Genomic DNA, 22,676 nt, shown 5'->3' with positions numbered 1-22,676 from the left:
ATAGAAAACATGCAGAATATAAGTAACCTTGTTGTGTGTCTTGTGTTTGTTCTCTTTGCTAATGATGTTCCTTAGTATGCTTTCCTTGAAAGTAGAGGTTGATGGCACAAAAAAACACAGGGCCAGAAGGAAAGACAATCGTCTTTGGTGATAACAAGACAAGTTTTCAACTTCTCGTAATATTTCTGCGTTAAGCTTTTTTTAACTTTTTGGTGCCTTGTAGAAAAATTTCCCTCCAAGTCACTGTTCTCTGCATTTTTTTTTAAGTAGGGATTGAGAGTGGTACCTAAACATGACTCTGAGTAATATGCCTTTAACTTATATACCAAGTTAGGCTATGCATTATGTGCAACTCTGAAAGAACTAATGTTGCCTTAATGTTACCGGCCGCTATCATATATTCCATATAATTGTAGTGCACTTCTGGCTACACACTAAATATCCGCGGAATTAGTAAATGCAACTCTCTTCAAATGATAACTCTATGGTAGTGTAATTTCGTAGAATAAAAATACAGGGTGAACAAAAACCACGTATTTTGACGTACAATCACTGCTATCAGAGAAAATGTAAATCATCTACAAGGTTCTTTTTCTTTTTAAACAGACAGAAAAATGCTAGTATTCAATCCTTTCAGTATAATCAATATTGTGTCCACACATAATAAAACATTGGAACAAATTAGCCAGGAAACTTACAATTGGGAAAAAGAAAAGAAAAGAAAAGAAAGGAAAAAATAATGGACCTTGTTTATACATTTGATAGGATGGTTTTCTTCCCCCAAAGTGTCGTTATTGACAGAGCATATATTATATACCAAAGCATCATGAACCTAGAGCAAGATATTCGTTAACATTGTATCACTGCTAACACCATCTCAGGCTTCTGGATATCTTCTTGTAATATTTGGGTGAATCATTGGCACCATCAACACTCCTTTACAAGAAGCTCCTCGAATGTACAGATCACAGCAAAAAATTCTAAGATTTCAAACCTAACTTTTTCAAAATCAGCTCATCCAAGACAGCTATAAGCAGAGCTCCACAACAGTCACTTCCAGCACAGCACACAGTGGAAAGGCATAATCCCTGAAATGATGTGTCAAGGATCATTGGATGTTAAGAAAGTTAAATTGATATGTAAGACTGAGCCTTGCTAGCCATTTTTCTAGTAAGTCAATTTGACCACCAGGGCTGGAAGTCAATTTATTCAGCTGCAGTTTCCCAATTCTATGTGGGCAATTTGTGTTAAATCTGGCTAACCCAATGAAGAAAGCCTATTTCCTCGGTGATTGTCTAGATACATTTTACAGTCCTGATCTAGTGATTGCAACAGACACAAACTATTATGAAAGAGAGGAGAAAAAGGGAAGTAGAAGAAAAGAAAAGAGTGCGAAGATAACCTTGCACAGAAGTTTACCTCCATTTGTTGTAGGCGCACTCTGTGGCATGGTTGGGATCATACTTAAAGGTCAAAGTTGAGTATTGGGCAAGAATAATCTGGTAAGCACAAAACATCAGACTACATGTGGCAGAGCATGTGAACGATGCTTTGCCCTTATGATGGTTTCATCACTGTGCCTGATCAATTCTGACAGTCTCCATGGCTTCTGCCACTTCCATTTGAATTGCAAAAGCCACTGGTGATGACTTCTTTTCCACCTCCATAGCTTCCCACCTTGTCCCACAATTGCTAATTTTCTCATTGACAACAGCCCAAGTGGTACCATCTGCGCTAACAACACATCCTATTACTATCTTAGCCAAGTAACAAGGTGGCCTGAATCCTAAAGTGAAAGAAGAAGGAATCTAACCTTTCTAGTCTGATCCATAAATGCTGCTGACTCTCCGACTGGACCATTAGCAATACCAGGTGTATATTTTAGCTGTTTCTGTGCTGGTACAGACATTGGAGACAAGGGACCGCTCAGATCATCAGCAAGATGTTTCAGTGAATCGTGGGAGTTCCCCTGTTCATTGCAAGCCTGCAGAATTGATAAATGATTGTCTTTTCAATATCATTGAAGATAATCAATGCTGAGCAAATCAAGAAAGGATTCAAGATAGCTAGATAAACTAGTTAAGGAACATCAAAAGGCTCCATATTATTTCATACTTGCAAATAGAGATTCCATTTCCTTGAAAGGATGAAGAATGCAACATCAGCTATTCTTTCCTAGGACAAATTTTTTAGACCAAAAGAAGGGATTATTGTTTAAGGTTTTCAGTTTCAAAATAATGCAAGTAATCCTTTGTAAGAACGCATTTGATGAGAGAACTCCATGTCCTAGCAATCTCTATCATTCAAATCAAGCTTAAGAGTGCACTCACAAAATAGAAAGACTAAGAAGAAATTTATAGAATGTCTTTCACTAAAAATTTTGTCCTATTCTATATAGGTTCAACACATACTTGTGCAATTCATTACCAAGGATAAATTCTAAAGCTCAAAGAGTTGCAAAGAAGTTGCCTTAAGATCCTTTACTAGGACTTTAACCATCTTAGGATGTTAAGTACAGATTTTGGAGCATCCTCAATCCAATTTTCATTGTCTGCTTGCCCTCCAATGGTTCTAAGAGATTCAATGTAATATCTGGAAGTTATGTTGGATGAGAAAGTGTTTGAACAAACTGACATGTCTTACCGTAGCTGATGTAGCCAAAGCAATTGAAACAGCTTGCTCTCTCAATTTTAACTCCTCCTCCAATTCCTTTCTTTGCACCTCACTTTGTCTCAAGAGACCTACAAGTTCTTTAAATTGTTCCTTCATTTCCTTGATTTCCATTTCCTTTTCCCATGTATGACACCTGTTCATAAAGTGCAAATCAGTTGAGAAGGTGAACAATTTGTACAAACCAACATAGTTCAAAGTAATAGAGATTATGTTCATATAGACTGCATTATGCAGATTTAACTCTTGTAGGATTATGTATTCTACGTTAATAATCATTGTACAAATCAAACTCTTCTATATATAATACAATTCAGTGATCTTGTAAGGAGTTAAAGGGAATCGCTTTTTTGCATGCAAATCCACAGATTTGTCCTTCCTGTATACTTGGCACAAATAATCAAAGACATAATTTAACCAGCGTCTTTATTTGTTTAACCTTTGTGGAAAGCTTAGAATTATTGATTTCCAACGGTAAAGGATTAAGGTCAGGGAGATACCTTAAAAGAGAGAAGGTTTAGAGTGAAGGGGGGGGATTGTGTTGAAGGTGGCTGCAGGGCAGGGATGAAGGCATAGTGAAAAAGAAAACAAGAAAAGTGGGACTTGTTTCAGCTACAAAACTGCAGCTCCTCTAATATGTGAGCAAAATCGCTCCCTGGTAATGGTCCAAAGAAATTTCATACAATTTCAAGCACAGCAGTTTTAGGGATGCAGCAATATAGCAAGTGGAAAGAGGCATTCAAACCCTGCCCCTTAATGCAAAAATATGATTAGTAATATCAGAGTGGTTTATTTATAATATTTGGATGAATGAGCAGTTTTCATCTTACTATCTTCTTAGTCTTCATTCAGGCATTTACATTGTAAACTTTTTCTATTTTGCACTGTACACCAAAGACTACAGTTACTTTCTGAATATTTCTGCCACATTGAGCAAGTTCTGACTGATACAACATTCAAGATGCATTCAGAAACTGGAAAGACAACTGAATGAAATTCCAGAACATAATAAAGATTATATAATTCAGAACAACATTGTTGAGAAGGCACCTTGCATCTGCCAGAGAATTGAACATATACTGAAGCAAGTTCTTCGCATCTCCCATTGAACGTAGCTGATTCCAACGTCCACGGTTGGTGAATGCACGTTCCCGTTCTTCTGCTTCTGAAAGTTGTGAAGCCATTGCAACAAGTGAATTAGATGATATGCTTAACATGTTCTCAAGTGAAGATATTCTGGACAGTCTTGCATTTGGAGACATGGAAGAAGCCCTGAAAAAGCATGGAAAATGCTTCAAGAAATTGTGACATTTATTAAAAAGGTTTCTCTTCTATCTGTTTGATGCTATCAAATTTATTGATTATAGGCCATAGAAAGGGAAGAAGTGTGGATAATTAACAGTAACTATTTTTTCAGAGCTTATACCTAGCAAATCCATTCTTTCCTCTTGGAGGGCATAGGCCCTTTGAGGCAAACTCATCTACTTGCTTCAACACAGCTAACTCTTCTGCAAGTGCAGCTCGTCTGTAGATTGCAACATGAGCAACTTAGAACAATAAGACATGGTCATAAGCAACACATGGAGTTGCTAAATGTAGGATTAATTACATACACTTGGCTTTGTTTCTCATATTCAAAACGAACTTCATGCACATTCACCATGACTTCTAGCTCTTGATCAAGCCAATGTTGTAAGGATTTCTCATTGCTCTGCATATGCACGTTATATTAAATTGACAATGGAAGACAATGATATCCAATTGAACTTGATCAAGGAGAGAAAAGACCATTACCTGTCCATTTGTTCCATTTCCATTGGCAATAGCTGGAAGATGGCATGCTATTAGCAATTTGATATAAAAAGGGAAAAGAGCCACCAAGCGAACACCCCATGCTTTCAAAAAAGAAAATAAATCTAGCAGAAGGCATTTAGTAACTGATATTGATTTCATAAGTATTGATGATGAAAAATGTTGAATATATTTATGACCCAAATGAGTGGACATGTATTGAAAACATGGGATGTCCAGATCAGCAGCCTTAAGGATATCATACAACTGAAAATAATAAAAAAACCTGACTTGTCACGGGCAGTAGATTTACGGGCTTCAAGCAACTCCTTCAACCTCTTAGTGGCCATTGCAGCCTCTTCTGTCTTTCTCTGAAGAACCTGAAAAAAAAAAGGACGGTTCTGATTAACTGCTACAAATTGTTTATGTTACGCATGAAGTAGTGGTGATTTCAATAGACCAAAAAAACTTGTTTATCCTAAGAGATCCAATACCTAAATGTTGACTCAGATTTCTGGACATGAAAAGAGTAATTTTTTTCTATTTTCTCATTGGAGAAATTATTGCAATTGTTCTTAAAAGAGTTTGAGATGTCATCTAAAGTAAGAAAACATAAATCTCCCAGCAGCATCCAAAAGCACTGGAGGCAGAACATGTGATCAAGAATAGGCTCAAGCAGCCATATTAGGAGAAATTATATCCATTAAAATGGCATAACCAACCGAATGGGAGTTCATGTCAGAAAGAAACTGTAAATTTTGGAACCTTATGGTATTGAAGTTTCAACTTCTTCCCACATTAAGTATTGTGTTATTTCAAACGTGCAATGCAAAAAGTATTAAAGTATTGGGCTCACCATTTTTTGGCGCTGGTTTAAAGCTTGTAGCTTATGCCTTTCATATTCATTTCTTCTCCCTTCCCTTCGCAACTGCATAGCAAATTTATTATAAACAGAGGGGATACATACATGAACAATATTGAAAAGTCAATAACAATATGCAGGTATAAAAGAAAAAAGAAGAATGGCACTCAAGGAAATAATTGCATTTATAAGAACAATGCTGTAATTTTCAAACAAGTTTTATATTGAAATCCAAATTTTATAGGATGCTGCTATCTCGTGAGTATATGGGTAATTTCTTTAACATAGAAATCATATTTATTTGCTTTAATTGATAACCAGTTCTCTCTACATCAATTCCTATGAGATCAAGAATATACAAGGGGTGAAATAGCAATTGCCTAACAAGAGAAAGGACAAGCACCTGCAGCAGTTCCTTTTCCCGAGAGGCTTTCCACTGTCGAAACTGTTCTGCCTCTTGTTTGATCTTATGTTGCAATTGAACCTACAAGCTCAGAATAGAAGGGAATTAAAAAAAAAAAAAAAAATAGCAACACATACAGCAGAAATAATTAACGCAGAGATCCATAAAAGGGTGAAACACTGACCAATGCTTTACCTTTTGTGCCTTTATAGATTGAATTTCATCCTGTAATCTCTTCGCTGCTTCATCACTCTTCTGTTTTTGCTTTAAAAGCTGCACCTGGTTCTCTTGTTTTTTCTTAAGATCGAGAATCTGGTATGCCAAATTTTGAAGATTGCTTATGATTTGAACATTATTATGAGAATCTTTTTCCTTAAATTGGAAAACACAAGCGTTGGCTTAAGCATGGTCACCTGCGTCTCAAGTGCTTTCAATTTCTGGGCATGGATATCTTGCATTTTTTGTGTCTGCCCATCAGAAGTAGCCGAGAGATTTTCAATTTCAGCCAACAAACGATCCCTCTCTTGCTGCAGTAACATTTACATAAATAAATGAAATATTTTTCTGTCGCTCTCTCAACGAATAAGCTATTAAAATTTAAGAGATTTCTTTTTAACCTGCACAGCTTTCTTTTCATCCTCTAGTTCCATAATTTTTTGGCCAAAGTGTTGCTTGAGAACTGCAGTGTCAACCCCTCCAAAAAGTTTCATCTCAGACTGCTCAGACAGCAAAAGGAAAAATATAAAAAACAAGATCCTGTTATGTGATTGATAAGAGTGCCTATTAGCAGATGCATTATAGGCAATATGGAAACAAATTACTAAACAGATAATGACTATATAATTATACAAAAGGTTTTTGATACAAAGAATGCCAATCTGAAATTCTGAATATATATAGAATAAAGCGGATTTATATATTTGGCAAATGTACTTAAAAACATTCCAAGTATTTGTCTGCTTATACTTGATCATGAAAACCACCTTGCGTGATTTTCTAGCATGATGAATAATTAAACATTTCTTTGATACAAGACTTCATTAGTAAAAATGCACAGAAAATAATCTTGTGAAGTACGGGTGTAGAATTTTTCAGGTTGGAATGCAACTTCAGAAACAAGCATGTATCACCATGAAACAAGAAAAATATTTACTTCTTTCTCCTCCAAACGCCTGTTCAATTCATGCAACTCCTTGTCCATTGTATTCTGCAGAAAGGTGTGCTCCCACTCTTTCTCTACCTCTTCATCTATTTCCTTAGAATCACCTGCCAAAATTAGCAGTTAGAGTTCAAATAAAATTGTCACAACCAAAGTAAAACTGAATTGGATCAGCCAAAAAGAAAAAAGGCTAAGGGCAAAACGCACCTGCCAGAAACCAACAAGGATATAAGAGCAAGTAGTAGAAAGTAGGAGTTTACCTGAGATGGTTTCTCCCATTTGATAATCTGTTGATTCTATACTATGAAGACTCCTTTTAACCCCATTGCCTTTAACATAACAGGTGCTACCATCCTTTAAAAAAAGAGTTTCAGATTCACATACATAGATTATCACTGATAAAGCCTACACTTCATATAACAATCATTTGCATGTACAAATTCAGTCCAAGTGTGCCATATAAGTGAAAGGAGAAAATCATAAAGAATATATAAGAATATCTATCACATACTTGAGTATCTGTTTCACATTGGTCTACTGCAGCACATCTGCTGCGGTATTCATGAAGCTTTCGGCAAAGATCCTCATTTGCAGCTTCAAGCCAAGCAATTCTTTCCTTGAGAACCTACTCAAATAGATTATTAGAGAAGTTGGATAATCTTTCAATCAAGCAAAAGAAATCTTTCCTTGAAATACTTGCAATTGCATGAATTCTGAAGTTTATTCTAGTTACTGACCGAAAACACGGGGTACAAATTTATAGAAACCAGATACCTGAACTTCATCTGAAGAAGAACCTCCTCCTCGGGCACAAAGTTCAGCCTGCAAATGCTCTAGTTGTTGGCGCATCCTTAGCATCTCAATTGACATGGGATCCCTATTTACCTGTCAAAAATAAAAAGGAAAAAAAACTTCATGCATGTCACTTTGTTGACAGCATTATATCTTTACCAGCATGGAGGAAAGAGAGAAAAGGAAAATGGAATTAAATAAGAATTTATGATGAAAACTTACGACAGGCTTATTTTGGATATTGCGAGCACGATTTGCGTACTTTAGAGTGTTAAGGGTTTCCTCGGCATTAATATCAGCAGGACTAATGCAAGCTGGAAGAGGGAGAAATTTGCACGATGTTAGAAGAAAAAAATTATTGAAATGACAACAAGATGATCCCAAGGGAAAAAACATAGGGCTTGAAATGGAATAGAACAAGGGGATAGAAGGTTGATAAAGAGAAGCATGCAAACTTACCTATCATAACAGTTTTACTGTTACCACCAAGTGAGTCCTGCCATGCATAAGTATAGGAAATTTAAAATTGAAAAACCAATTCTTAAAAGTGAAGGATAATAAGCTCAAGTTCAAATTATCAAAATGCTCAAGTGACAATTAACTAGGTGCAGGACAATGCTTAGCTGTGAGTCATTAGATCAATAATTGGGATGAACAGGAATTTGTTTGATACCAATGGCAATAGGTATTGCAGATGGTTCATATTGTTTACATCTTTTGGACTAAGTAACCATTTGTTATTCCAAATGTCTGTTCAAATGCTAAATGTCACATTTAGCATTTAGCAGTTGGCAATTGGCAGGCAGATTAAGGAACTGACTTGAAGTATTTCTTAATAGGAACTTCTGATCAAAACCTAAAATTCTTGACATTTTTACCACTGCTGCAGATTATACTAACTACAAAAGGGTCCTTCAGACATGGGATTCAGATTTCCTTGAGTGTGATACCTGCAAAAGCCGAGTCAGTTTACTGTCACGGTAAGGAACATGAACACCTTCTTTGCGCTTTTTTTCATCACCTAGTGCACTAATAACATTACCAAGTGCAAGAAGGCCCTTGTTGATGTGAACTCCTGTTTAGAACGTAAAACTGTTCACATATCATGTTACAACCAAAAGGTGAATTCATATGCAGAAAGTTATAGCCAATGCCACCAACCTTCTTTAAAACGCAAACCATCAGAACCTGTTCTTTTAGCTCGCTCTGATCCAGCAAGATCTACTAAATGCAGCTTGGCACACAGATATTCTTCATTCATACCCTCATTAGGACTGCTATCACCGGGGAGCAAAGGATTGAGTTTATGCATTTGCTCTAATGTGATAGTGAAGATTGCATGTGAACGACTGTATAAACAAATTCACAAGAATTATGTAACTTAAGGCAGTGATAACTACTCCAGTTTCAATAGTAAGAATTTATTTAGATGTAATGCCTTCAAACTAGCTTGGTAACCCAAAATATTTCCATATAACATAACATAACAAGAGTTCAGTACTAAACCTTTTATTAGACCACGAAACAATATTTCTAACCCATAATATTTCTACTCTTGCACATTTAAAGATCATAAGACTTCTTATTCTTTTCTTTCTCTTTTGTTATTTCATTTCCAGCCCACTAAGAGTCTTAATTTCAGCAGCGATCTCGTGCATGTAATCTTCTAAAATTACTGGAAGCAAAGGCCTATAACAAATACCCCTTTCCTCAACGAAATATAAGGAATTAAAAAAATAGTATAAACCCTATTTTAAGCAATTATTTCTAACTCAACTGATAGGAAACAAAAAACCATCCATTTAATTTTCTCTCATAAAGGGAAAAAATGCTTGCTGATGAATTATTTTCCAGGTAATGAGAATGTAATTTCAGTATAGTAACAGGCCCTAGCTAGATCTGAATGAATTAGTTTAATATAAACTCTATCCCCACTATTCCAGTGCATACTGTACACAATCAAGACAGTTGGAGTTTAGATAAATGAAATTTCTTTTTAGGAAAGTTATCCCATATGATGAGAATACCCTATAAGACAGCATCGTACTTATGGTTTTTCTTGCCTAGACCCGGTCCACCGTGGATCCAACACACAATATGTATGGTGGGACCCACCTATTAAATACATGAGTCCCACATGTTTGTATCTTGAGTCCATGATGAACCGGGTGTAGGCAAGAACTTCCCTATACTTTAATTTGGGGATATCGATAAATATTTAGTGATTGTAAGATGCATAATCTACCTTGACTGATTGTTCATGTTTGTACTCCCTGTTGCCCTGCTCAATGATCCTTGTTCTAGGCAAGCTGCCATTTCCTTAGGCGTACTAACACTAACTTCAGTAGATCCTGCTAGTGTTATAACACCATTTGATGTTTCACGAATTTGTATTGGTGGTTTCCCAGGGACATTTACTTTTCCCGTGTGCCCATTTGCAGTATCCAACTTGTTTAAAGAAGTGAGAACCAGCAAATCACGTACTTCCTCTTTAAGAATCTTTCACACGTAAATCATTTAATTAGATAACTCTATAGAAATTCTATACAAATTTAGATGCCCACATGTTAGAACCCAGCAATTGGAGAGTACATAAACACTTAACAAATTTAGATCTCATTGTTTCTAATCGAATCACTAAAACATTTTTGCAACCTAGGTTTGAAATTCTATGCAAGCACACATAACAAAAGATTATACTAATTTCAGAAGGAAAATGAGAGGGGGTGGGTTTGGAAGAGTTCAATGTACCTCTATGAAAGAAACATGCAGCTGGAATTCTGTTTGATGCTTTAAAGTTTCAATCTTGCTAAACAAAACGTTCATGACTTGAGGAATTATTCCTGTATGGCAAGCATCTTTGAAGCCAGTGCCCATTGTGTATGTCTTCCCAGAACCTGTCTGTAACAGATAAAAAATGACAATAACGAAATGAAAACTGAATTGCATATGTAATATTTCTTCCGCTTGAACAAGTTTCCTATGGTAGATAAAAGCTTTACCTGACCATAAGCAAGAACTGTTGCATTATATCCTTGGAATAAGCCATCAACCAATGGGGCAATACATTCTTCAAAAATGGCAGATGAGGGGGAACCACTGTTCCCATAGACATGATCAAAAGTGAATGAATGTGTGCCTATCTGTACCTGCACCATAGGCACAACAAACGTATGAACTGGGCACACAAATTTTAAGAAGAACATATCTAATGTATCATCTATAGAAGGATTTGGTATTCCACAGTGTCTAAAAGTGGATGGTGACTAGAGAAGTTGAAAATTCTCCATAACTATGATCATTGCAAGACACCCATGAGAGAATAAAGGAAAGGATAACAAAAGAAAAACACATGAATCATCCATTAAGGATGAGATAAATACAGAAGGTGACCATTAATGTGATTTACATCTTCATATTACCATATCATCAGACAATTATATATTTCATTTATGGTTGAAAATAGGAATAATTGACTAAAATTGGCATCTAAAACTAGGGAAACATTTTAGATAATCCTACTATTGCCAGAGCTTAATACTGATAGAATGGGTCTCAACTCAAACTACAGGCAGAAATTTGCAACTTGAAATGTGAGCATAAAAGAAAGTATGGAATTTTTTTTTTTTTTTTCACTTGGCATGATTTCCAAATAATGTAGAAGCGTTGAACAGGTCTTACTATAAAATTAGCTGATACTGGAATTTAGTAGGAAATAAAACAGAGCAAACAGAACATATCTGAATCTACTCAGCAAATTATTAACCAAACACGAAAGATGCAACCACTGACGCCAGCAGGCGACTTAGTTAATAGAATTACCATTTTTCGAAGAATATAATGAAAAAAAAAGGAGTTGGCGCGAAGCTAAACAGAAATTCTAGCAGTTATTTTCTATAATAAAACCTGTCAAATTTCAGAAGGATGTGTTCATCCAGTCAATTTGATTTTCTATAGAATTGAAAAGGAAAAAAAAAAAAAAAAAAAGAGTTGCAGAAGTGACTGATTCTTGAAGAGATTTCCGAAAATGCAAACAAACACCATATTTAAACAATTCTAGAAGTGGGATGCTAAGAGGAAATGCATCCATTCTGTCTCTAAATTGAGAAATAAACCCTTCAGATAATCATTCAAACTCTACTTAATTCCATATATTTTCCTCATTTACAGCTTACGCAGCTCAATTATACGAAATGCCAGGCACTGACTTAGCTTCTGATCCAAACTCAGATTGTGAAAACACAGTTTCAAGTGAAACATTGCACGACTCCCAGGTTTCCCATTTTAACAAAAACAAGCATTTAAACCAACTCTAAGATCCAGATCTCCAAAGACTCGCTAATTCACCTCATCACAGCAAACAAAACTAAAACAACATTACTCGATAGAATTATCCATTGAAAAGCACTAGAAGACTAAAGCAACCCAGACCCTTTTTATTTTATTTTATTTTATTTATTTTTTCTTTCGTTTCCCATTAAGTTGAGAAACAGTGAAGTCTGACATTCTTGTGTGAGAATGTACCTGAGGCTTTCCAGAGACTAAAGTGACACAATCTTTACAACCTTGAGCCCGTTCATCGCCGATGAGGGGCCTGACATGAACTGCAACTTTGACACAACAATCCTCTGTGGATGTAGGAGGATCCATAGAGAAGAAAATGAGGGAGATTAAGAGCAAGAAATTGGAGAAAAGTTAACAGAAGAGTGTTATTAGAGAAAATAAACCGTTCTGAATGTCTGAGAAAATGGGGAATTTTGGGACAAGAAAGTGATAATGCAACAGCAATAGTAGCCCAAGAGAGAAGGTGAGCTAAGCTCGCACAATGTTTGTCTTTGACAGAGAGAAAAAGGGAAAGGGTAGTTGGGGAAATAGCGGCAAAGGACAGGATATTAGAAGAAGTAGAAGTAATAAGGTAACTGCTCTGCTAAGACAACCACCAGCTTCATTTTCCTTAGGCTTCACTGCACCGCACAGACCAGCCCAGACAGCTGCGCTGGTAAAACTTTCAGGCCACTCTTTCCCATTTTGCCCTCTTGATGGGCCCTTGTCCACTCCGCCTCCCGTCCATTTGCTCCACCGTTATGACGGTTGTAGGAGTCTTATATATTTTAAGATGGATGTAATATAACCATTTTATCATATCTATTAATCATCATAAAATTATTTAAGCACTTTTTGTTATCTACTCACTTATTAAAACTCTCACTTTGTTTGGGCGATGATTTTTATGATTTCATAATGTATGGTATGATAATGTTCTTTATTTGCGAAGATTATTTTTGAAGAACACTCAACTCAACTCAACTCAACTTTTATCTCAAAAATTTGGGGTCGGCTATATGAATTCGCTTTCTCCACTTTAAACGATTTTGGGTTAAATTCTCATAAATACTTCTAGATCATATTATACTACTCTCCTCCAAGTTAATTTAGGTCTACCTTTTTTTTTTCATCCTCTAACCTAATGTGCTCTACTTGTCTAACTGAGTCTCCGTATGTTTACGCTTCACATGATCAAACCACCTTAGGGGGTGTTTGGTTTATCTATTGGGTGCAGCTGATAGGCACCCAAACAGGTAAATTGTGGTGTTTGGCAAGTTTAAAAAAATAGAGCTGATAGCGCTGATGACAACTGATATGATACCCATCAGCTGCAGTTTGTATCAGTTCTATTTTTAGAGCTGTTTCTCATCAGCTGATAGCTGATCTGGTTTTATTTTTTATTTTGACCATATTATCCTTTTTTATTTAACTTGAAAATTAATATTATTAATATTTTTATTTTTTTATTTGTAATTTTAATATTTTAATTAATTTATTTCAACTTTGTTAAAATATTTTTTATTAATAACATAAAATATAAAATATTTATTTATATCCAAAAACTTAAAATTAATTATAAATTTTTCTATTAACAATAATAATTATTTTATTATTTTATCTATATTTTTAAAATTATTTAATTATCTTAAAAAATAATTATTTTCTTATTTCAATAATAAAATAAATGATATAATATAAAAGATTAATAACTATATATTTATTTAAATAATATAATATATTAATTTAATAATTATATATTTAATTTAATAATAAAATAAATAATATAATGTAATAAATTTATAATTTTATATTTATTTAAATAATAAAATAAATTATATGATATATACCCTTATTAGTCATTTCACATATTAACAATATGACTAAATATAATTTTACCAAACACTTAATATAAAAATTATCATCGCTTATCGCTATCGCTATCGGCTAACAATATCACTAATTATCTTGTATTTAACAATTAATCCAAACAGGCCCTTAATCTCCCTTATCTCAACTTATCTTCAATTGGCACTACTCCTACCTTTTCTTTAATACTCTCATTATGGACTTTATCTAGTCTAGTATGGCCACTCATCCACCTTAACATTCTCATCTCTGCAATTCTTATCTTAGATGCATAGGACTTTTTCAGTGCCCAACACGCACTATCATATAACATAGTCGGTCGTATGGCTGTACGGTAAAATTTTCCTTTCAACTTATTGGGGATCTTACGATTTTAAATGATTTAAATTTTTTACATTTTAATTTTATACTTACATTATTTATAAAATTTCAATAATAATTTATTTTTTTTATTTAAAAATATTTTTTATTCTTTATTCTCAGTCTCTTCCTTCAATAAAAAATCTTCAGTCTCTCAAATATACTAATCCTGTATCGTCTCATATCACAAGTTCTTTATATATATATAAAGAATTTTCTACTTTAAAGTTTTTAATAATAAATATGTAATTCATAATATTATTAGATTAATTAAAAATATTTTAAATGAATTTTTCATCTAAAAAATTTTTATTTGATTTTGATAATGCTACTATTTCTATTAACAATTTTAAATAAAATTTTCTACCTATATTAGGAGATAAATTGTGTGATAGGAAAAAAATTTATACATATATATTTTCAATAATTTAAACCCTTTACAATAAAATTGTATCTGCTGCACTGCAAACAAAGTTTTAAACAATTTTTATATATTTAAAATAGCAATTAAGATATTTTAATAATATTCATATTTATTATAAAATATTATATTATTTAATCAAATAAAAAAAGTTATTAAATCATCCATAATCATATTATTTTTTAAAATATATTAATAATAAAAATCACACAATATAATATAATACAATATATTAATAAATTATACTATATTCAATCCAAACAGAGAGTTAAAAAAAGATATAAAAATAAAATACTCTACAGTTTAAGAGTTTTGACAGACAATAAATTGTAATTTGATTTTTATAAATTTAATATTTTACATTTTTCTCCGTTAACAAACATAATTTAAACCGTTAAAATGATGTTACAAAGCTAATACATGGCACTAGTTACAGGAGACGTTAACGTTATATCTATGCTTATTGTCATATTAGATAAATAATAATTTAGATTATATTTATCAATAAAAAAATATAAAATATTAATAAAAATTAAACTATAATACTTCGTATATCAAAGCATAAAAGGTAAACACCGCATATTATTATTGTTATTATTATGTAAATTCGATGGTCCTCAGAAAAAAAGGCAAAAGCCTGAACACAGCTCATAAGCCACGTGATGTCGAATCATATTTGTTGATTTTAGCGAAGTTTCCGGCACGGGGAGGGTGGACCCGAATTTCTTTTTCACTTCAACATCGGCGTAATAAATTATACCGGTGCTTTTTTTAATTCTATCCATTTCTAATAAGTTGATTATGAAACGAAGTTTAAATTTGTTCCTAATTTTTTTTAGAAATGTTAACTTTTTATCCAATTAATCTATATTTTTATGTTTAAATTTAAATACGTCTAATATTTTTTTAAAAAAAATTAAAATAATATTTTTTAAATTTAATAATAAAATATTAATTTTTATATTTATAAATATTAAAATTATTTACTATTTTTAATAAAAATCGCCAGATATAAAAGGCCAAATTCAAATGGTTTAATTTTAATTAAAAATTGCCAAAATTATAAAACTTCAAAATTAAAGGTTTGGCCTTTTCTAATCAAAATTAAATCATTTATATTAATTGCTAATCAGCGATTTTGCCTTTTTTTATCCAATAGGCCAAAATAAAAACCTAGACCTTATTTGGTTAGGGTAATTTGATTAAAAAGCTTCAAATTCTCAGGAAATGTGAAAAGTGTAGCTTGTTTGGTTTCCATTATTTTTCTTGCTTAAGTTGAGGAGCCAACTTCCTTTTCCTGAAGGAAGTAACTTCCTTAGCCTAACTTAAAGAAGTTGAAGTTACTACAATTTTTTTTATTTTTCAATTTTATCCTTCTCTTACTTTTCTCTATTGTAATGTATTTGGGAAAAATCAATGAGAATAGAAGGATTGTCACCTCTATTAATGACAGAAAATCCATGGAGAAAATAAAATGATTTTAGTTTTCTTTCTATATGCATTCATATAAAGAAAAAAAATATTAATTAAATTAAACCCAAGAAATTTTATTATATTTTTTATAAAAATTTTTATTATATTTTGTTTATTATTATGTGAGTTAAATGTCTATACAATATGAAATATACTCTATTGAATTAAATATTTCAAAAATTATACTTATATTTGGAGCTCGGGTATTTATGTTATTTTTATTGTCATTTTCTATCAATATATTTTTATTTCTCAGGAAGCTAACATATCAACCACACATTCAAACCATACTTTCTGAAAGTATACTTTCTGGTAAGTAAACCATTTTGAACCAAACGAGACCTTAATAATCATAACCTTAGAAACCTAGCAATCCATATCAACAAATCCACACTCATGCTTCTTCTTCTTCTTCTTCTTCTTCTTCTTCTTCTTCTTCTCTCTAAATTGAAAATACTTGCCTTCACCTCTCTCAACTCTCTTAATCGAGTGCATGATTCAAGCTAGGGGAGTGCAAACGGTAGATTCGGTTCCGAACCGAACCGAACCGATAAAACTGAAAATCGAAAATAAAAAATTTTAAAAATTGAATCGAACCGATTGATAATAGAAAACTAAACCGAATCAAACCGATAATATATCGGTTCGGTTCGGTTCGATTTTAAACCGATCAAATCGAAAATTATAAAATTTTATATTTTTAACATTAAATCTAAATAATAAAAACATAAAAACAAAAAGAATTAGAAATCAAAACTCAAAAATCTTAAGGTTTGGTTCGGTTTTCTTTGATTTCGGTTCGATTCGATTCGGTTCGATTCAATTCAGTTCGATTTTTTGATTTCCTATATATATTAATAATTTCGGTTCGGTTCAGTTTTTTTAATTTTTTTATGAAAATAACCGAACCGATTAACCGAAATTATTAAAATTATAAACCGAACCGAACCAATTGAATTTTAAAACCAAACCGATTGAATCGAATTCAATCGGTTCGGTTCGGTTTTTCAGTTTAAACCGAAAACTGCTCTCCCCTAATTCAAGCAAAGGAAACTCTCATATTTTTTAAGGTTGTTACTTTAAATCTTATTAGAATTAGAATTACAAGATCATTATGTAATCAAATAAGAGATCTCCGAAAAAACAAATCGGGTCTGAAAAAATACGAGACAGAGTTTCCTCTCTTCTCACATTGTTTAGTGATAGAGATTCTTCTCTTCTCCTTTCTAAGTTCTCCATTTCAAAGCTATGTTTGTAGCCATCCCCTAACTTAGGTTAGGGGAAGGTCCCCTTCTCAACCAAAGAGTGATCCTCTCTCCATCCCCTTTATAATTCATTGTGCCAATTGTTTTAGTTGAGTGGCAAATCTGTGGTTGAGAGTGAAATATCTTCCTACACACTTCTGCTAATTAATCGGTGCACTCATTTCTAAGTACATTTTTTAAATTTACAAGGTTTTGATGCATGGAGAAGATATGATTCCAAAATATGGCATAATTATGATACTATGGCCCTTTTGTCAACTCAAACCAAATAACGCAAAATCCATTCTGTGTTTGTTTTTTTAATTTGTCTTGGGTTTCCTTTGTGTATCGTCCTGGCTAAGGCATTGCTTGCTTCTGTAATGCTATAAAAGTCTGTATTTAGTCCATACTATATATCTTTTAAGCCATGGGCTCCAAAGTTGGAAGCTTTGGATTGTAAGAGAAGAGACACAACATGTGCGAGGTTGATTGTGTTCATCATGCGCATGGGTCATTGCGTCAAGATTTGAACTCAATTGTGTTGTAGAGACTAGAGATATATATCAAGTAGTAGTGGGGTTGGGGTGGCAGCTGCCTCCTCTTCTCTTTTCCACTCTACAGTCTCCAGTAATATGGCCTTTTAGGCTCTGTTTGGATGAGCTAAGGAAAGGGTAATTAATAAGAGAGTAAAGAGGGATAAGGATAAGTAGAGTTACAAAAAAAAAATCTCATGTTTGGAAATGGGTGAATTAATGTAAAGGTAAGGAGAGTTAATATATATTTTTTATATTTGAAAAGAGATGAAAAAATGATAAATAATTATTAGAAGTATAAAAATACCCTTTCTCATTAGATAAAAATTTATTTTTTAAAATGGATTATTTAGAAAAAAAAAATTGATAATTGAAGCATAATAATTACACAAACTATTGAAAGAACAAATAATTTAACAACTAAAATTAAATATAAAGGTAAAATTAATCTTGTTACTGCAAGAATTCAAAATCCATTAGACTTATTTTTAATGGGTATAATTAAATTTTTAATAAAAAATTAAGGACACAATAGAAAAATAAAAAATAAAGTAATTTTCAGCTCTCATCTCTCCCTATTTACATCTCAAATTAGAGTATAAGGAAAATTAATATTTGAGAGATAAGAGAGTGTATACTTACCTTTATTTTTCACTAACTCTCCTCTTCCCAAATAAATGTATAATAGTTACTTATCCCTCTTTACCCTTATCTATCATTTTCTCAGCCATCCAAACAGAGCGTTAATTTTCTCTTTTTTTAATATATAAATCCATTTACCAATGAAATCACATGCGTTCATTAGCATACCGTTATTAAAATCATCTGCAAAAATCAATTATATTTGATTCATTTCATTATTGAGGCTTTGAAGTCCCAAAAGTTCCGACCCAATCAACATTAGGGCCCTCTTTTTCTTTTTATAGCTCGTGTTTTCTCTGTTCATGACTTTTTTTTTGTATTTTTTATATTTATTTATGATAATATTTTCAAATTAATTTTCAAGAATTATGTCATTTGTAAATTACATCTCTCTATGTATTGTTTCTACAAAAATCTCCATTTACTACACTAACTAATATGGTCAAATTCCTCATACATAATCTCGCGATGGGTAGAATATTTGTAAAATTTACCATATTCTAATATGATTAATATTTTTTAATCTCTAAATTTGAATTCATCTCAAATCAATTTAAATTATTTAAATATATCCTAAATCTAATTATTAATTCCCGAATAATACCTAAACCTATTTAAATTTATATTTTTAATTTATATGCATATATTTTTATTAGTAATTTATATTTTAAAAATTTAATAATTCTACAAAAATTTAAGTTTTTAATTTAAAATATATATATATATATATATAACCCATGCATAAAATCTGAATTTAGCTTGAATCCAATATTCTATTTTTTTAAACTCGAACTTATTTTAAATTCGATCATATATTATTCAAATTTGTACTAATAAAACTCAATGAGAGTGGATTGGTTGCCATCCCTACTAGATGAGGTTAACTAAAAAATTCAATTTTTTTTAATTTAATTATTTGGATAGATTTATAAATGTAATGGAATAATTGTTATCCTTTGGTTGACAAAACTGCCATTATATATAAATGATTTAGATTTTTTTTTTCCCCTTTTGGTCCCCCCCTTCTTATTCTCTCTCTTTTATATATTTATGTTAACCCACCCTTTTCTTGACTCTTAATAGGCAAAACATATGCTTAATTACTGATAATCCTATTGCTTGATTCTCTTTAATAGCAAGAATCCTTATTTATATTATTGTTAGAATTGAAAATTTTTATATTAAAAAATATAGAAAATTAAAATTTAATACAAATAATAAATAAGGGATCAAAATTTAACAATATGTCAACATACTCTTCCTTGAATCCATGACTTTTAAATTTATCGCACCATCATCGCTCAATCAATGTGCTAGCGGTCAATCCCTACAAATTAACATAAATATTTCCTAAATAAATAAAAATTCATAAATATTTAAGGGTAAATCTAAAATAAAATCCCGAAACTATGGTTTTATAACAATCGTATCCAAAACCTTTTTTTTAATAAAAATACCCTAAATTTTAATTATAATTATATATTACTGTTTATTTTGCCATTAATTTTAGCGTACATTTCCATATCAAGAATGTAACAACCCGATTCTTATATATATATATAGAAAATATTTTAAAATTTTGATTATAATTTATTACCATCTTATTCAAGGTACTAAATTGTTATTTTCATAATAACGATATTTTATTTTATAAATATTATTTTTACATGTATTATTGTTACAATGATTTTAAATTGTTATTTGTAATATTGTCTTTATTAAAAATAAATTAAAGTTAATTTATTAAATTAAAATAAAAATAATTAAATTTCTTTAGAGTATATTTATTTTTAATATTACTAAAGTTTTACTAAATTTAAATATAATAAAAGAATTTTGAACTTAATAAAAAATATCTAAAAAGTTTAGAGATTAATACTATAATTAAAAATTATAAAAAAAACCCAAAAATTGTCGTGTGGTACCCCCCCCCCCCCCTCATCTCTTACCGTTTACTCTCTCCCTCTCCCTCTCCCTCTCCCTCCTCCATTTTTTGGGGCAACTTGTAACCACCCACCGCCGGCGTGACTTTCCCCCCCCAAGCCCCTTGCCCGGACGATGGCAGCCAGCCCCTGGGTGGGATAGATAAGTAGCACGCTGGCGAGAAGAAAGAGGAGAGAGAGGGAGATTGCACAACAAAGGACCGGACTTCCTGATGCCATTTCGACCATTTTTTGCTCCCATTTCTGGTGATTCCAAGTGCCACAAACTCCTGGGATGACCTTCAAAAGGAATCAATGGCACTTCGTTTGGTGGCTGGAGGAAGAAAAACCAGCGAGGGAAAGTTGAAAGAAAAAAATATGGGTTTCAAGCTTTCCGGCCACTTTTCTGGCGATCCGACAGTTGGATCATAAATCCGAGACCACCGATTGACTCAGGGCGATGAAACCTTCAAAATGGGACTGGCCCCATTTTGATCGGACACCGTTTGAAAAAAGCGATCATCGGATGGTCCAAATTGCTCAATGAGATTTTTGAACTTTTCAATTTTCAAAAATTAAAAATAATTTTATGATAATTATTAATAATTTTTTTGCTTAATTCAGGTGCAATCGAATCATTGATAACTCACCGGCTCCCAGGACCGAGTTTTCGATCAAATTCAGTTGTCCGGCGGCCCGTCCTAGAATATGATCAATATTACAATCGATCCTAGCATTTTCAGACGTTCTGGACATATTTCAAGCATCAGAATTGGCTTAGGTAAACCTAAACTCTAAGTTTCCTTATTTACCTAGTACCGGGTTTAGAATAAAAATCCATAAAATAATCGTGAGTGATTAGAAAATTATAATTCCTTTTGTAATGGTCTTATAGCATTGTTAAGGACCGCAGGGTAAAATTTTAGAATTTTTAGAGCTAATTTGAATAACTTTTGTACAATGTCAATTTTAAGCCTTACAATTAAATTGTTGGACTGTGTGAGTTTTGCCTGGTTTAGAGGGTCCAGGAGAGACTATGTGTTATTGTTGAGATGTAGATATAAGATTATGATTTTAGAAGTGCTGTTTGAACTACTTTACAGGTTGGGTAGGTCCTAGGTATAGAAAAAATTTTATCAGATTTTCAGCATAAATTAGGGTGTCTTTTGACTCTTTAAAGTCTTATTTTGAGTTAACTATGATAAAGTTGTAATATAATTACTTAGGTGAGCCGGGTCAACCTTCCTCCTCTGCCCAGGCACCGCAATGACTTCTAGTGCACAGTGAGTAGAAATTGATTTTATTTATAAATTCAATATTATTATATATTCAAAGTATTCCCATATATCACTTATAAATATATGTATGTAGCTAAATACTAGGCACGCTTCATGTTGCATTTTCTTATTTGTTAAAATAGGTGTGAGTATCACCTTAGGATAATTTGGAGCAGTGTGCATGTGTTGGCATACGTATAATGTGGTAATACTAGATATGGGTAGGACGGGCAGATCGACTTGAGCTAGTCTCGCTTGGGGCTCAGTTCTTTTTGTGATAAGTCGGGGTGAGTATGACTTTGAGTTGATCTCGCTGACCCCTGTATTTGGATTATAAGTGAAAGTCCGGCTCGAGTTAATCTTGCTGGCAGGTATTGGATTATGAGAGTTGTATAGGGAATCAACTCTCATATTATATATATTGATGTGATACATGAGTGTGCGAGTGCTCTGAATTATTCTTTGTGCAAATATTTTTTGAATTTTATTGAATGTGTTGGTATATGCTGCATTTTATCCTTAGGAATGTATTAGCCTAAATAGTTATAGAAATTGTATTTAAAATCAATATCTTACTCTATGAGTCGAACACTCACTCCTGTTCACCCAATTTTTCCAGTTTACAGGATGACTTTTTCTTTGTGATTTACCTGTTATCTTCCTCGCAGGTCTATAGTCACAGTATCCATATTTTATATTGTTAATTTGAAATTTAGAACTCCGCATGTGTGAGGAATATTTTATTTGGCTTGGAACTATAAAAGACTATGTGTGAATGTGTGGGATTGATGTTTATTTTGAATGAGGGAGCTGAGTTCCTATTTGATTAAATTGATTGATTGAGAATTGTGAAGGTGAGTTAAGCTCCCCAAATGGATACATTTGGTGATTACAAGTCGGGTAAGTTAAGAACTCTTCGTTGGATGATCTAGGTT

General features: G+C 32.5%; 1 protein-coding gene across 3 annotated transcripts; it reads right to left on the bottom strand.

The window, feature by feature from the left end:
- Positions 1 to 615: 615 nt before the first annotated feature.
- On the bottom strand, positions 616 to 12,750 carry LOC110651028 (kinesin-like protein KIN-4A). Of its 3 annotated transcripts, none has more exons than XM_058133692.1 (26): positions 12,202 to 12,750; positions 10,680 to 10,826; positions 10,429 to 10,578; positions 9,923 to 10,176; positions 8,839 to 9,026; positions 8,628 to 8,752; positions 8,137 to 8,173; positions 7,900 to 7,991; positions 7,660 to 7,770; positions 7,397 to 7,510; positions 7,146 to 7,239; positions 6,880 to 6,992; positions 6,344 to 6,442; positions 6,140 to 6,253; positions 5,922 to 6,038; positions 5,727 to 5,807; positions 5,318 to 5,389; positions 4,748 to 4,841; positions 4,465 to 4,496; positions 4,284 to 4,381; positions 4,097 to 4,195; positions 3,721 to 3,942; positions 2,644 to 2,806; positions 1,814 to 1,984; positions 1,403 to 1,729; positions 616 to 1,088 (listed from the first exon to the last, which is right to left on the bottom strand). In XM_058133692.1, the coding sequence occupies exons 1-25, from the start codon at positions 12,325 to 12,327 to the stop codon at positions 1,517 to 1,519; spliced, it is 3,126 nt and encodes a 1,041-aa protein (XP_057989675.1). In that variant the 5' UTR covers positions 12,328 to 12,750; the 3' UTR covers positions 616 to 1,088; positions 1,403 to 1,516. The 3 variants fall into 3 exon arrangements, with proteins under 3 accessions (XP_057989675.1, XP_057989670.1, XP_057989678.1); XM_058133687.1 differs by having other exon boundaries at positions 1,420 to 1,729; XM_058133695.1 differs by lacking the exons at positions 9,923 to 10,176; positions 10,680 to 10,826; positions 12,202 to 12,750 and having other exon boundaries at positions 1,420 to 1,729; positions 10,429 to 10,570.
- Positions 12,751 to 22,676: the final 9,926 nt, after the last annotated feature.

This window comes from Hevea brasiliensis, chromosome 2 (genome assembly GCF_030052815.1).
Source record: "Hevea brasiliensis isolate MT/VB/25A 57/8 chromosome 2, ASM3005281v1, whole genome shotgun sequence".
In the NCBI taxonomy this organism is placed as follows: Eukaryota; Viridiplantae; Streptophyta; class Magnoliopsida; order Malpighiales; family Euphorbiaceae; genus Hevea; species Hevea brasiliensis.
Note: the sequence above shows the minus strand (reverse complement) of the source record. Positions and strands in the feature narration are given on the sequence as shown.